At 44.4% G+C, this 14,366-nt stretch overlaps 1 protein-coding gene across 6 annotated transcripts in view; it reads right to left on the minus strand.

Moving 5' to 3' along the window:
* The window catches only part of LOC142568281 (AN1-type zinc finger protein 4-like), a 73,003-nt gene that overhangs the window by 42,361 nt on the left and 16,276 nt on the right, over nucleotides 1-14,366 (minus strand). For 5 of the 6 annotated variants that reach the window (XM_075678270.1, XM_075678271.1, XM_075678268.1 and 2 more), the window contains 2 exons: nucleotides 8,746-8,884; nucleotides 3,426-3,609 (listed from right to left, as the gene is read on the minus strand). In XM_075678270.1, coding sequence (XP_075534385.1) covers nucleotides 3,426-3,609; nucleotides 8,746-8,884 — 323 coding nt within the window. The remainder of the gene's footprint in view (nucleotides 1-3,425; nucleotides 3,610-8,745; nucleotides 8,885-14,366) is intronic. The other variant, XM_075678269.1, reaches the window with a different exon arrangement.

Here is a 14,366-nt window from a genome sequence, read left to right on the forward strand (position 1 = left end):
GACAAGGACACAAGACTGAAAGTGACACACTCACAGACAAGCCTTTTGTGTCATTCTTTCAATCTTGCTTCTCCTAGTTTCCATGTTGTGGTTATATATTGCTTCATTCTAGGCTTCTCAAAGTCACAGCCCCTATTGCAATTACGATGGCCCTGCAGCAATCATGACAGCTGCTTTGTCCTGTAAGCTTGGTGTGTATCCAAGGGTGTGGCTACAAGGCCCCTTTGTGGGTCAAATTTGGACAGAACTTTCTGCGGCAATGCAACCAATGCCATGGAGTTGCACGAGGTTCCCTGCTCAGATTTGTCTTCGGGCACAATTCACTGGTTGCAAAATAACACAGAAGCTACCTATACACCCCATTTCTCACTCCCAGCATCATCAAACCTCAATTTGACAAAGTTTTCATCAGTAACATGATTTTGAAGCACTTTCTCCATCACCACCAAGCTTTTTTGCACAAACCCCCGTCAGAAATTACAATGTACTAATTTGCCAAACTTTCTGTCGCTCAGCTTCACACATCACAGACACACTGAAACTGCTAATAATTGCTGTTGCATGCATGCTTTCTGGCCCGTGTAAAAGCTATTTGACTTAGCTTTCGAGAACAAACAAGACGTAATGGCAATGACAAAAGAAAACTCACATTTCCTCTGATAAAAATGTTTGTGCAAGCTCTTCGCAATGCCTTAATAACATTTACAATGTTGAGACCATACTAAGATGTGTAGAGACTACTCATAACACTGACATTAAGGAGTTTTAAGTGTGTCCGGTATTCTGCCAAAAGTGGGTGGATTGCCGGGTGAGCAAAGGCATAAACGTGAGCAACTGGAGTAGCGACACCACCTGGTGGCGTCAGCCCTCCAGCCACTTACGTTTACACCCCCACTCGCCTGGCGATCCACCCAAACCCCCTGCGTTTGCCAGAATATGGCGTAAATTTTCAGCAGCAGCATAATTGTGTTCCTGCCAAATATGCACACCAGCAGCAATGTAGAATACACTTGTTAACTGCAATAATAGCTCTGTGTATGTCTGGTTGAGCTCTGTGCCACCAGGTGACACCACTTCAGGTACTCATGTTTACACTCCTGCTCACCTGGCAATCTGCCCAAATTGGTTGTGTTTGCCAGAATACCAGGCACACTAGAACTCTTTATTCCCTTTTCATTGTCATACAGTGCTTGCAGTACTTGCAACACCAGACTCTCCTCCTCGAAGCATGTGCAATGTGGTGCATCTCATCACACCTGCATTTTCACTGTCAAACATAGCATTTCAATACTTGGCTGTAATGCTAAGCACTTCAATGCAAGCTGTAAAATTACATTCAGGCACTTTACGCGCCAAAAGCACAATCTGATTATGAGGCACCGTTAGCATGAACATGCAAGCATGTGGCTCATGCTCAGCATAGCGCCAGGCGCAGGAAGCTGTGCAAAGCAAGCACATGCGTGAAATGCCGAAAAGGCACCACACGTCGAGTGTCGTCAGCTGCAGAACCACCTCTTCACCCACACAGCCACCTGGCCATGTGATTGCCCATTATGGGGAAACATTTTCACACACTGCCACTCATGAGACATGGAAAGCATATAAGTACACACTTCTACCACAGTGCCGCCGTAGGAGCTTATTATTATTCGCCAGTGGCAGCTTTGCAAAACCACTCACATCTCCATCAATCCATGAACCGACCATGACGGAGGCAGGCATCACCGAGCTATGCCATGTACAGCAGCGTGAAAAACAACGTGCCCACAGTGAGACCCCTTGGCATTATGTTACACCACGCTCCGTCTGCAAAATTAATGCTTTGTGCTTTATCGTGCAATAAAGACCAAACGCAAAGCTGGCATCAGCTAAAAGGGGCTTCGTAGTGTCCAGATGGCTGGCTAGAGAAGTGGAACTTTTCCCCTCTAAATCCCATTCAATGCAACAACGGCACATAATGTGCACAACAGAAGTGAAGGGGTAGTTCACTCACAGACGATGCACGGCATGTGCCACCTTTGCAGTGTTCTGGGCATGAGCGTGGTTCTCGCCACCTGGCGCTGCACTGAGCATGAGCTACGCGTTCACATGTTCCCTCTAATGGCGGATCAACCTGAACAGGAGCGTTTTTGCATTTCAACCCCATTGAGATGCCGCCGCTGCAGCCAGGATCAAAAAATGCAAGGCCGCAGCCCACTGTTATCACTTAAACAGACCTACTATGGTGCAGTGAGTAGAGCATTTGGCTCACAAATGGAAAACAACACGTTTGAATCCCAACAATTTGAGACTATATTTTTCCCCGCTTCGAGGTACTTTTGATGACGCGCTCAGTGATGCACAAAATTTTTACAATGTGACGCACTTTTAAGTCCAAACTTTCAAGACCAAATTTGATGTTATCTGAAATTCCTTTGATGCAAAGTAGCCAAGCTCGCAAATGGTGTCTGTGCTAGTTTTCCTTCTTTTCTGCCTTCCTGGATGCAAGCACAGTCGAACCCAGATATATTGAACTCTAAGACGATCGCACTGCAGAATGGTCTTCATATGCTGATCACAACGCTAACCCTAAAAGCATGTGTCACCCGGACCAAAGACTGTGGTGCACCTAGCACGTGTCAAAGTGCTTGTTGCACATTTTTATTCAGAAAAGGTGGAAATGGACACACTGCACAAGCAAACTAGCCTTTATGGATATGCACCTTCCCGCCATCAGCGCGCTTGCACTGCAAATCGTGTGCGGATATGCCCAGCGATGTCTGTTACAGTACAAACAATAGGCAGATCGTCATACGTGGGCTACCAGGCGGACGGTCAGGGTGGGTTTCATTTAAGCATCCCATGCCCTGCACCACATATCGGACTGGGAGGACTTTAGTTTTCTTGAAGCAGAGTAGCGATCTGCTCCTGCCGACAATGACCGCAGTTTTGCACAAGCCATCCATATGAACAGCGAGCAAAACAGAGCCCCCTGCTGCTCATTTTTCCTTCATGGCATATAATGCCCTTCAGATTCAATCTCCTGTTTGACAGGACTTGCCAAAACAGTGTCATTTGAAATTCATCAGCATTAAATATTCCCGACGACACAAGAAGTGATCGTGTCTGCATTAGGAAAAGTGCACTTGCAGGGGTGCAGTGCAGCATTCCATATATCAAATGTGGCGGTGAAGGAGAGTTCGATGTACATGTAGCACATCGCTATAATTTTGCATGGAATCTTTAAGGGAATTTTACGACTGTTCGATATAGGCAATCATCTTATATAACCAAGTTTGATATATCCGGGGTCAACTGTAGCAGTGCAGCACCAGGAGCTTTGCAAGTACACCAGAGAGGGATGAGTGCACAAACGAAGACACAGGCACAGAAGACACGGGCACAGAAAAGGACAAGCACATGTGTGGCACCTGCTGCCTACTTACTAGATGGTGGGAGAAGGCTTCGTGGCACGATCGGCCGAGGCGCCCGATCCACAGCATCGTCATCCCGCTTTGCTGGAGGTCGGGCCTTCGGCGGCTCGAGCGGTGGCAGGAGAGCCTTTGGTGCCGTGGTGATAGCCTTAGTGCCTTCTTCCGTGGCCAGGTCAATGAACACAGGCTGACCCTCCTAAAGGTGACAAGGAAACATTACCTTTACGCTGCAAATAACAGACCATAGCAAGTGTACAATCATCTGACTTTGCAGCACATGGCTTGTGGTTGGTGGTGCTATCTTCCTACATGCCTGTGCATTGTATTGACATAGCTTCAGCTGGTGTTTGCAGCTATACAGCACCCACAATATGAGCACCACACATCGGGACGTTTCCTTTAACAGCGAACCACACTGTACATCCGGGAGCACTCTTGCAGCATGCTTTACGTTCGGCTAGTTAAACATGAGCGCTCTGAACACATTTGCATTTTTTTTATTTAGAGTGTCACACTGTAGCTAAGGGCGCCTTCGTGCCAACAATGCAACAAAGATAACGAGAGTTCCAGTCATGTGAAGGCTGCGACCTCTGTTATTGGCACAATGTCATGCGAACAATAATAAAATAGTCTGTCTTCTCACTTCTAGTATGTAGTTACTGCTCTGGCAAGCAGCCAAATTGGCTCGAGGAGGCTTTTTATTTACTGGGCTCGGCAATGTTGCAATAGAGTATGAGCACAGTAAGACCCTGTAAAATTAACCATTAGGGTATGGCATGGTGGACACACAACTGGACACTCTTGCAGCACCTTTTCCATGCAACACGGAAATGTAATGAAAAATACTACTAATTAAGCTAGGTCACACTTCTGAAGTAGCAAATAGATAGATCGATGTTACTGACAGCAGAGGTGTGGTATGCCAAAATATGTGCTAAACTGAAACACAAGTGGTGACCTCAACCTTGGATTTTTCTGCGAGGTCACAGAGCAAGATTAACACCTTCTGTGCCACACTATTGTCCTGAATTCCGATAGAAAATGTAGAAAAAATGAAGTCGGCAATAATTTAAGAAGTTAGTTTACAAAATCTCAACTATTTATTGCAACAGCAAAGCTTGAGAGCCCCACACAAAAAAATTTCAAAATGTTGTTGACAAGAAAATGAAAATGGCAAGAAACTTAGAAGTGGCATGGATGAGCCGAGCTTGTGCGTGGCCGTTTTTTTTTTTTTTTTTTTACCAGAAATGACAAGTCCAGATCGTCCATGGCATAGAAGGGGTTAAAAAATGAACCTTGGCAGGGCACGCAATAGTCTGAGCAAGTGAACAGGCACCAAGAGAAGGAAATCCAGTCAAGGGTGTTACAGACAACAGATGTATTGATAAGACAGGGGAAATTTTCATGTTGCAGGTGAGCTTTCTGTTCCTGCAGCAAAGGTTAAGTGTGGATCTCTAGGAAAGGTGTTAAACCTGCAGTAGACTTAATCAGGCTAATGATGAGAAATATTCTTTCAATTTCCCCTACATTACAGTTGAGCCTCATTATAACAGCCATATATCCAACACAAAAATACTTTCATTATATCTCGTACTCGTTATAAGCATATTTATTCATTATATCTGATAATTTGTTATATCAGTTAATTATACTGAGGATTAAGTGTACTATGCATGTGGCATGATGTGCTACCTTCTTTGTCCCCAATCATGCTGATCTTTGCTGTTTATGTGTAAGCAGTGTGCAACTATGGTATGTCCGTTGTTGCGGAACCACTGTGTAGGCACCTGCTCTTTGCAACTACAATATATAAAAGGTAACCATGGTGGCCAGAGATATCCTTGGCAAATAGGCAGCTGGGTCTCTACTAAAGACAAGACGAAAGTAACACAACCAGTCAAAGGAAAAAAAAAAGCCCAAGACACTGCGAATTGTACATTATACATGAATCTATTTTACAACCTTATGCAGAAAAATAAAACATGACCACCATCAACTGCCATGCTTCCTTAAAGCTAAGCAATGGTAGTAGGTCGCTTCTGGATTGCGCTCCTCTTTCTGACCCAATTGAATACTCTTGGTCCAGGCAACTTGAAAATTGAACCACCATCAAAGGACTTGTAGATAAGAGAAACTAGACGAAATTACTATTTCCGGGGGGGGTGTCGAAATCAGCAAGTTTAAATTCACTTACAGAGTACAGATAAGAACTCGCCACTATGTCCAACACACTTATGTGGCAGGAGTGCCTCCTGCATTCTAAACATTTCACTGCCCACAGAGGTGAATAATGATGAATACTCAGTTGAGTAACAAAGGAGACACAAGAGGGCCTGTTTTCATCTGAGGCCTGGATGAAAACAAGCTCCACTTGTTTCACTTTTGCACCAGCCTCGTTCACTTCCAGTTCTTACACAACTAACTTCTCAGACACTTTTGAAACGCAGCGAATCAACACACAGTACCATCGATATGTATTAACACACAACAGCAGGACACGCTACAGGTAGCAGTAGGCGACGACTTTCAACAAGTACTACTACTCACCGATATCAAAACTGCGCATAATGTGAACGTTGACCATTTAATTTAGTATGTTGATACATAACATGCAGATGCTTAACAGTTCTTTTGGGTACAGTGGCTACAGTGAACACATATCAGAAATCAGGATGGTGCAAAAAGTCATTCTATTTTATTCTGCTGGCAGCCCAAAAAGCTCACTTATGCATATTTATGCCTCGTTTTGCACTTGATGTATACTTGAATCTTTTAGTAACCATGCATTTAGTATTCACCTTCGAATGTGGCAAGTTACAAGCAACCGAACTGTGCAACATCAGCAGTATATAGTGAAACATGAGCTTTTTCCCTTTTGCCCTCCTGGCAAGCACACAAGATTACCAATAGTTATCAGCCACAGGCTGGTATACTGTACCAGTATGGCAGGGTTCTCCCGAACAATTTTTGAGGGGTGAACATATTGCAACCAGGGGTGATACCACGACTAAGCCTTTTTTTTTTTTCAGATATGACCTTCCGCCACTTTGAACTGCACTCACCAATTTTGCACTTTGGACATTATAACAGAACTATTGTGAGCCAGCCATGCATCCTACCACAATCGCCAAACTTCGTCAGGACAAGGAAATGCACAGCTTGCCGTGCACTAATCATGCGCCAAGAATTCGAATCTGCGTAAGCCAATACGAGTGCTTCTGTGTCCCCGTGGCAGTAGTAATGAATTGCGACGCTAGTTCCTGCCCTTTTCATTCACTTCCCTTGCTTTTATGTTTCTATGGCAAAATATGGTGATGGAGTTATCCAAAGAGCTCAGATCTCCTCTTTATGATGGTTCCAAAATGGCGGCTCTGCATCAATGATTCTTGCCTGAAATCTTCCTAGGGCAGGCCGAAAATAAACATTTTTGACAGAAGATTTTGACGTGTTCAGTGCATTCACTGACCCCTAAGCCCCACCGACACTGCCATTAAAGTGGTCTCTACTGGAGTCACCCAGGGGTCAGGCACGTGCGTGCTAACTACGTAGTCAAGTTTGATATATCCGGCGAAGGCAAAGTTCAAGATCAAAATGACGAAAGCTTAGGCTTGCAGAAATGCATGACCACCGGCCAGGACCTTCAGCAGGTCCTGATCGAATTAACCAAAAAATATAAGTAACCAGAGTCAAATTAACGGATGTCTACTGTATTCGCAGTTCTCATTCGAAAAGTTTAACAATAGCCTGTATGTGGCAGTGCCACATTCTCCACAAGGCATGGTGGTATGGTATGAATGGTTGAGAGGTGCATGGTGGGTTGCCTGCAGTAATATGGCTCATGTGGGCAGCCTATCAGCTTGTAAACACGCTCTGCAGACCAGCTGCCTTGCAAGTTGTCTCACAATTGTCCGTGCTACTTGCCGCTGCTTCTAGGCTTCGGCTTTGTGGCAGTGAAATGAATGAGCGGAAGGCTGTCAACCCTTTCCTTCTTTAAGCAGGCTCCTCTGCGATGGTCGTTAGCCGCGGCTGGAGCTTCTTCAGCCGACGCACAGCCACTGCAGCTTCAACGTTACAAAGACACTATAGCAGCTGCGGACTGTGTCAACGAGGGTTTTTGCCCATCAGAAAAGGATTCTGGCAGCCCCATACCGCAAGATTCTGGCAATCCCATGCTGCAAGAGTCTGGCAATCCCATGCCGCCAACTTCCCAATAGGTGGATGTCCTTCCAAGTTGCCCGAGCACCAGGCTGGGAGCATGCTTGTACCTATCTTACCAGTAGGTGCCCGGTGGCAGCACTCGTCTGCGTCTCACGGCAGCGGCAGATGCTCGACTATTTCACCAAAGCTGTGGTAGGGACAAGGGGTGCCCAGAGACCCTCACAAATCGCTATAAGGCCCCCTTTCGAGATGAGAACCCGTATAAATAACTGAGCTCCAGGTTGTGGTACGCCTCTACCCATTACTGGTGACCCCGGGATTCGAACCCAGTGCCTTCCGCATACGAGGTGGGAGCTCTACCATTTCACCACCACAGTCATGACCCAGTGGGTGGAACACCCAGTTCAGCTGCGAGAAGTGCATAGTTCCATCCCCACCACCACCTCTTACAGGCGTCCGGCTTTCCAGGGGTGCGTTTCTTGGGAGAGATTCGTACTGAACACGATGCTTACTATGCGAGAACGTACAACAAGAACGAAGACAAACAAAACATCCACACCATGCTTATTTTGGACACAGTCTAACTCTGGAAGTAGGCGACAGGCTGCTGCCTTCTACCACAACATATGCCTGCAAAGAGGCAGTCACGTGCAGTACTATGTGCAATTACAAGCAACAGAACTGGCTAGAAGACACAGTCAACATACAACTCAGCCGGCCACAATTCAACTCTTCGCAAGAATAAGAGATGCATCAATATGAAAATGGCATTGATGTGCAGCTCCTGAAGAGCCAAGCACCTGAGGAACTATTTTGCATGCATATCGGGAGGCTTCTTTGGCACATTAAGATTGGTAAGATATACCTCATTTTAACGAAGTCACACCTGACACGAACGTACCTTCATTATATCCAACATTTTTCATAAGCATGCATTCAACCATTGCTATTGTCAGTGAAAATTTTGTATTTTTTTCAAGTTATGTCATTACACCCAACATTTTGTTACATTTGACAGCACTATATTGAAGCGTGACTATAGCAGGCTTTCCAAGACTCCGAAGTGTAGCGACTCCTGTCCCATGGCAATTCATCAAACAGAATTCTGTGGTAGCATCTCTCCAGCACCCAACTACCCAAACAATAGACCTATGAGAAATGGGAGAGTATTCACCTTGCGCAGCCGACAGTAACGCATCTTCCTCTGCAGTTGCTCCAGCTTCTGGCGGGTGATCTGGTTCTCTCTGTGCCGGCGGCTCTCAGAGGCGCTGTCCTCATCGCTCAGCTCCCGAGGCGTGTTGTCCTCACTGCACCTTGCCAGTCACGCATGCACTTAGGGTGCGCACCAGTTCTCCCAGCCAGAGAGTGCACAGCAAAGTGGGTGGGGGGAGGCCACGCTAAAGTCGCTCCGATCCCCTTCGCAGGCGGCAGAAACGCATGGGTAGTATGCAGGGTCGTTGCAGGCTTCCCATGCGTCTCTTTATCTGTCCAAGACAATACCAATGGCACCTTAGAAGCAAAATTTTCCTTTTGCCAATAAGCACCTTGTCATCATAGCCAACTTGCCTGTCACTTGCAAGCATCATGGACTGCTTATCTGTGGAAGCAAGTCTCCCTTTTGCAAATTTATTTTAATCATGTAAAGTCTTAATAACCATGGCTGAGAAAATTCTCATAAAATAGTAGCCACAACGCAGAAATATGAAGAGCTTGCTGAATATTCTTACCATTCCTGCCTGCTTGAACATCACTGAAATCTTAGAAAATATAGAGCTTCTAAAGTTGAAATACAGAAGCACTGTACATTTACAGCATTACTGATTGGCTGACCAGAAAATATATAATTCCTACAATAAATGAAAAACGACAAACTTTCTTAAGGTAAGCAGATTTTGTTTCAAACGCTCAACATACCCCTTTTAATGAAGCAATGTAGCCATTTTTATGGCTAGATTTATAGCCATCTTTAGACAACCAAGCAGTAGGAATCAGCACCAATGCAAAAAAAGTGCACCTAGCTTGCACTCTTCAACAGTGGCAAGGAAACTATGTAATTAACAGGTGTAACTAAGGGGCTAGACACTGGCCCTCCATATTCTGCTGGCATTTTGCAAGCGATCCCATCTGACTAGCACTAGCTGCTACAGTTGCTGTTAGCAGTGCTTAATACGAGCACACTATTAAGATGTGAAGAAAATATTGTTTGGAGTGACAGAATGGTGTCCGTTGTTACATAGACACTTGCTGAGATTAAGTTCAACTACACTTACATCCTACCCCTTAAGATCAGTTACGTGGAAAGATTAATCCCTAGGCATACATTTAAGCTTTCAAAGGAAAACTCTGCAGCACAGCTGGTGGTATGCCGCACCATTGGTTGAACTTAACCGGTGTTGCCATTTCAGCATAGAGTTTTGAAGACTAGGTTTAAAGGCAAATACAAAGTGAAGGGAACATAATGAAAGAGGTATTGCACAGTCCCTCTGATCTATTTGCCCACTATCTTATAAGCTTGAGGAAGGACAAATATACTTTGCACTTTTGGCATTTGCATTGCTGCTAATGGCTCATCTATGCTGCATTGACATCTAAATGCAAGAAGCCTGTAGGTCAATATTCGCCACTATGGTGCCGTTGAGGAAATGCAGTATTGCTACATTTTAATACATCTGGCTTGGTAATGGGTTCACCACACTCACCAGGCCCATTATATATGCCTACTACTTTCACAAGAACTGAAGTCCTCATCTCATAGGTTCAGTGTTAGAAGGCGGTCACCAGATAGCCAGGTCAGGAATTGGGTGAATTGGTTCTAGTTCCACGAGGCAATGGTGGCGCTGTCACACACCTTAGATATATTTTCATATTTTACACGAAATCATTTTCTACAAGAGAAGTAATAAGAGTCAGCCCCCCCCGAATTTTAGGTTAAGCTGAAATCTTTTACACAGTGTTAAAGGGACACTAAAGGTTAATATTAAGTCAACGTGGACTGTTGAAATACCACCCCAGAAGCCTCGAAACGCTTGTTTCGTGCGAAGAAGAGACTTATTTTAAGAGAAAATGCGTTCTGAAGCGTCCGCGTACCTCTACCGCAGTTCAAATCACCCGCCCTCCAATCGAGGAGTATTGACGTCATGGTCTCATAGTGACGTTGCGCAGTCGGTGAGTAAAACGGCTCCCGCACATGGCCCTACGGCTTTTCTGCACAAAACGCAAACGCGCGGCCAGAAACAGAGCCAAGACAGAGCCGACAGCAGCGCGAAAGCCTAACTATGGTGGCTAGCGGAAGGGAAAGCGCACGACGATAAGCTGGTTCTTTATTTTATGACGCCAACATTGACGCTCGTTGCAATGGATGGCCCTGACAACGACACATTAGCTCACGATGCTGGGCTCGAGTTCAGCGATTTAAGCACTGATGAACGTGACCTGCTGTTGAGGGCTCGCGCTGCCGGCGTCGTTGCGTACTACTACGACGACGGCCTGCTTTGAAAGGCACTTGACGCGACTTCAGTAAGTAGGCGTTCAACTCGTAATCCTCTGGACGAAAGTGCAGCGAGCACACTACGCGATTTTTCGGCTCTTTGCCAGCGCGCTGTGGCAGAGGTACGGCACTTGACCACTTCGAATGGAGAGGTTCACTCGTTAGCACACAGTGATAAGTAACGTTGGATTCGCCGCTGCAAATACCCTTGGCCAAGTTCCGCGGACCGTTCGTGCATCCCACGACATCACATGTACGTGGCATTCTCGCTGCTTGTTCCAAATGCAAGTTTCGTGAGCTAGCAGGACCACCGCAGCACGACGCGATAAAGAAACAACTGAAACTCCAAAGGCGCGCGGTGCAATGTCGAGCACGCAGAGTCGAGCGAAAACGAAACCTTTCGATCACCCATGCTATTCAAGGGTAACGTCAAAATGTTATTTTTTCTTAGAATCGAATAGAAGTAGACAAGTAGCATTTTCTTCCGTCTTATAATCTAATGAAATTATCTTTTTAATACGAGTAGTTGAGTACTAGTGACATAAATTATGATGAGAAGTGCTTTCGTCATCAGGCTAGTACCGGAATGTCGCTGGGGGGTCTCAAATCGTGTCATGCATTTACCTCAATTTCTCGGTTACTAAAGCTCTGTTCGCAATTATATAGACTTAGACATTCTAGAGCATTGCTTTATCACTTTAACTTGACTTTCTGGTAACCTTTAGTGTCCCTTTAACCAAACAAGTAAAGGTGCTGCGGCTATCAAAGCCTCAGTCTTGGATTAACTGCATTAAGACTGGCATTCAAGTATGCACATGTGTATGGCTGTATTAAATATATAACAATCACCATTCATTGCAAAATCTGCTCACCATTTCAATCATCACTGATTGGAAAATCTGCTCACCATTTGCTACACCTAAAGGCATTCCCAAGCAAAAGCAGGGTTTTTGTTATTTAGGTCCGCTACCAAGACACTCCAGTCAAAAGTCAGAATAATGATTGTTGTATAATTTATTCAACTTTAGACAGCGGTACCAATGGAAGATTAATATATTGAAAGGAAGTAGATCCTCCTTGTCCTGCCAAAAGTGATAAGCAGTAATGATGAATAAGAAAATGGCTTTTTGTCCAATCAGGTGCATTGGAGAGTTTGGACATTAACAATACAACCAACCAATTGGCTCTGAGAAACAGAGTGCACAACAGTGGCTGCTGGCACAGACCATAACACAGTATTCCCAATTGTTTTCAGATATTTTGCAAGTAATATTCACTATAAGTGTGGGGGAAAAAAACTTAGTAAACAGAGCTTGGCACATCAGAACCTATCCCTACTGACCTTTTTGTACAGAAAGATAGACAAAAATAAAAATGTAGTCGTAAAAAGGCACACATTTTCTTGCTCATAACAGACAAGAAGCCAAAAGATGTCATCTGAACTCTTTTGCTTATTAGTATTTGCCATACAAACACTAGTTTTCATACAAACAAAAACTGATCTGAACAGCAACCCCCAAACTAAAATAGCACACACATTTTGCTCTATTCTAGGCCAAGACCACTTAGTGGACACAGAAGTAGATGACAATGTTGCTCTTGACACAGTCTAGTCAAGCTTAGTAAACGTACTAGTACAGCTTGCCAGAACTTGCATTGTGGATTCCCCGTCATGCACATCTTGATGTGTCTTACCAGTTTGCACGACGTACAGAGTAAGCAAAAAAGTATCTTAAAGCGAAGCTGCTAAGGTAAGCTTTGCAGCTGTTTTTGTATGGCATTGTGTTTGGTATCAACCAGGAATGCAACCTGCATCTGAGGCCCAAATTGTTGCTTCGAAATGTAATTACAGTCAAACCTGAATATATCGAACCCACATATACCAAATTATTGTATGTAATGAACATCAGTAAAATCCTCTCCACAGTTTCTGTATAAAACTTTGTTTTTATATCGCGAACTTTTTTGCAATCTCCTTCACATTCTATATATCCAGATTCGACTGTACCAATGTATAAAATAGTACTTACTTTTCATACACATCACATGAATATTTAACATCTTCCTTGCACATTTTTTTCTTTTCAGCCAGTAAATCATAAATTTTGCTTCTCAAGTTGTATTTTATTGGCTTCACATTGGAAATGAGCTAGGAGTTTGTACGGTTGTGGTGGTGATAAGCAGCAAGCAATGCAGTTGGCATGGAAGCCCCGAAGTAGCCATATAACCAGGGCATTGTCGATGAATCATCAATAAGAACAGCCGGCAAACAGACCCATAGTACCTTGGACAAAGGGTGCGAAAACTCACTTATACAGTTATGTTTTCTTTGATGTAAAAGTGTTTCATACAACTTCGAAGGATTCTTCTTTATCTGCCAAAATTTGCTACGAACTGCACGCTGCTAGCCACACTACTGCACTTAGCATGTGAAAGTGCACCTCAGGCACGATTTCTCTCATGGTTGGTGCAGTTTATTGTGATCTGCAACAGAGAAGTACAGTTGCCGTCACAAAGGCTGACCCACATAGTTTGCGATTTTAAAGTTCAGCATAGAAGACAGGCATAAGAGTTTGTGCTGTCCTTTTAGTTCCTGCAGTGCACTTATTTTCTATGCTCAACTTTTCAAAGAACTAATCCTCACCGCCTCGCTCAGCTTTCTGTCATTTGAAGTTTCATGACCCACATAGTGGGCCTTTCACATGTATACCGTGTACTTTGGCTTCATCTTTACAGATTTTATGGAGCACCAAGCTGTTAATTACATCTAAATTCCTGGTGAATTCAGTGCTGCATTTACCTCTTGCCCATATTCTGCGAAGAACTGAGAACCTTGCACAAAGTAGTTATCACTGCTTGCCTGAAAATAGCCATGTCACTATTGCAACGGGGGCACAACCTTTTCCAAAAGTTTGCCGACGAAGAAAAACTGGTTCCACTTGGCTGCTCAAGGTGATCATCTATGAAACTAGGATTAATGCATCTCACCCAGAGCACTTGCACCCCACGGGGCGAGAGGCCTAGCTCAGATTCATATGTTGGTTCTACCATGCAGATGTAACACCACTAGATGTAAGCAATGCAACACCAACTAGACCAATAGATTACAAAACTGAAGAACAAAGTGCTGAACACACCACAGTCAAAGACCAAGTAAGAGATCCAAAAATGGATGCATGTCGTCACAGGATTGCTAGCACCACACTACAAAGGCGACATTTCATTTCCATAAGTAATTACAAAGCAGGCAACCCCACGTCTTGCCATGGTTTACAGAAATAATGGCGAGACGTAGGGTTTCCTGCTCA

This window comes from Dermacentor variabilis, unplaced genomic scaffold, assembly GCF_050947875.1.
Source record: "Dermacentor variabilis isolate Ectoservices unplaced genomic scaffold, ASM5094787v1 scaffold_18, whole genome shotgun sequence".
NCBI lineage: Eukaryota > Metazoa > Arthropoda > Arachnida > Ixodida > Ixodidae > Dermacentor > Dermacentor variabilis.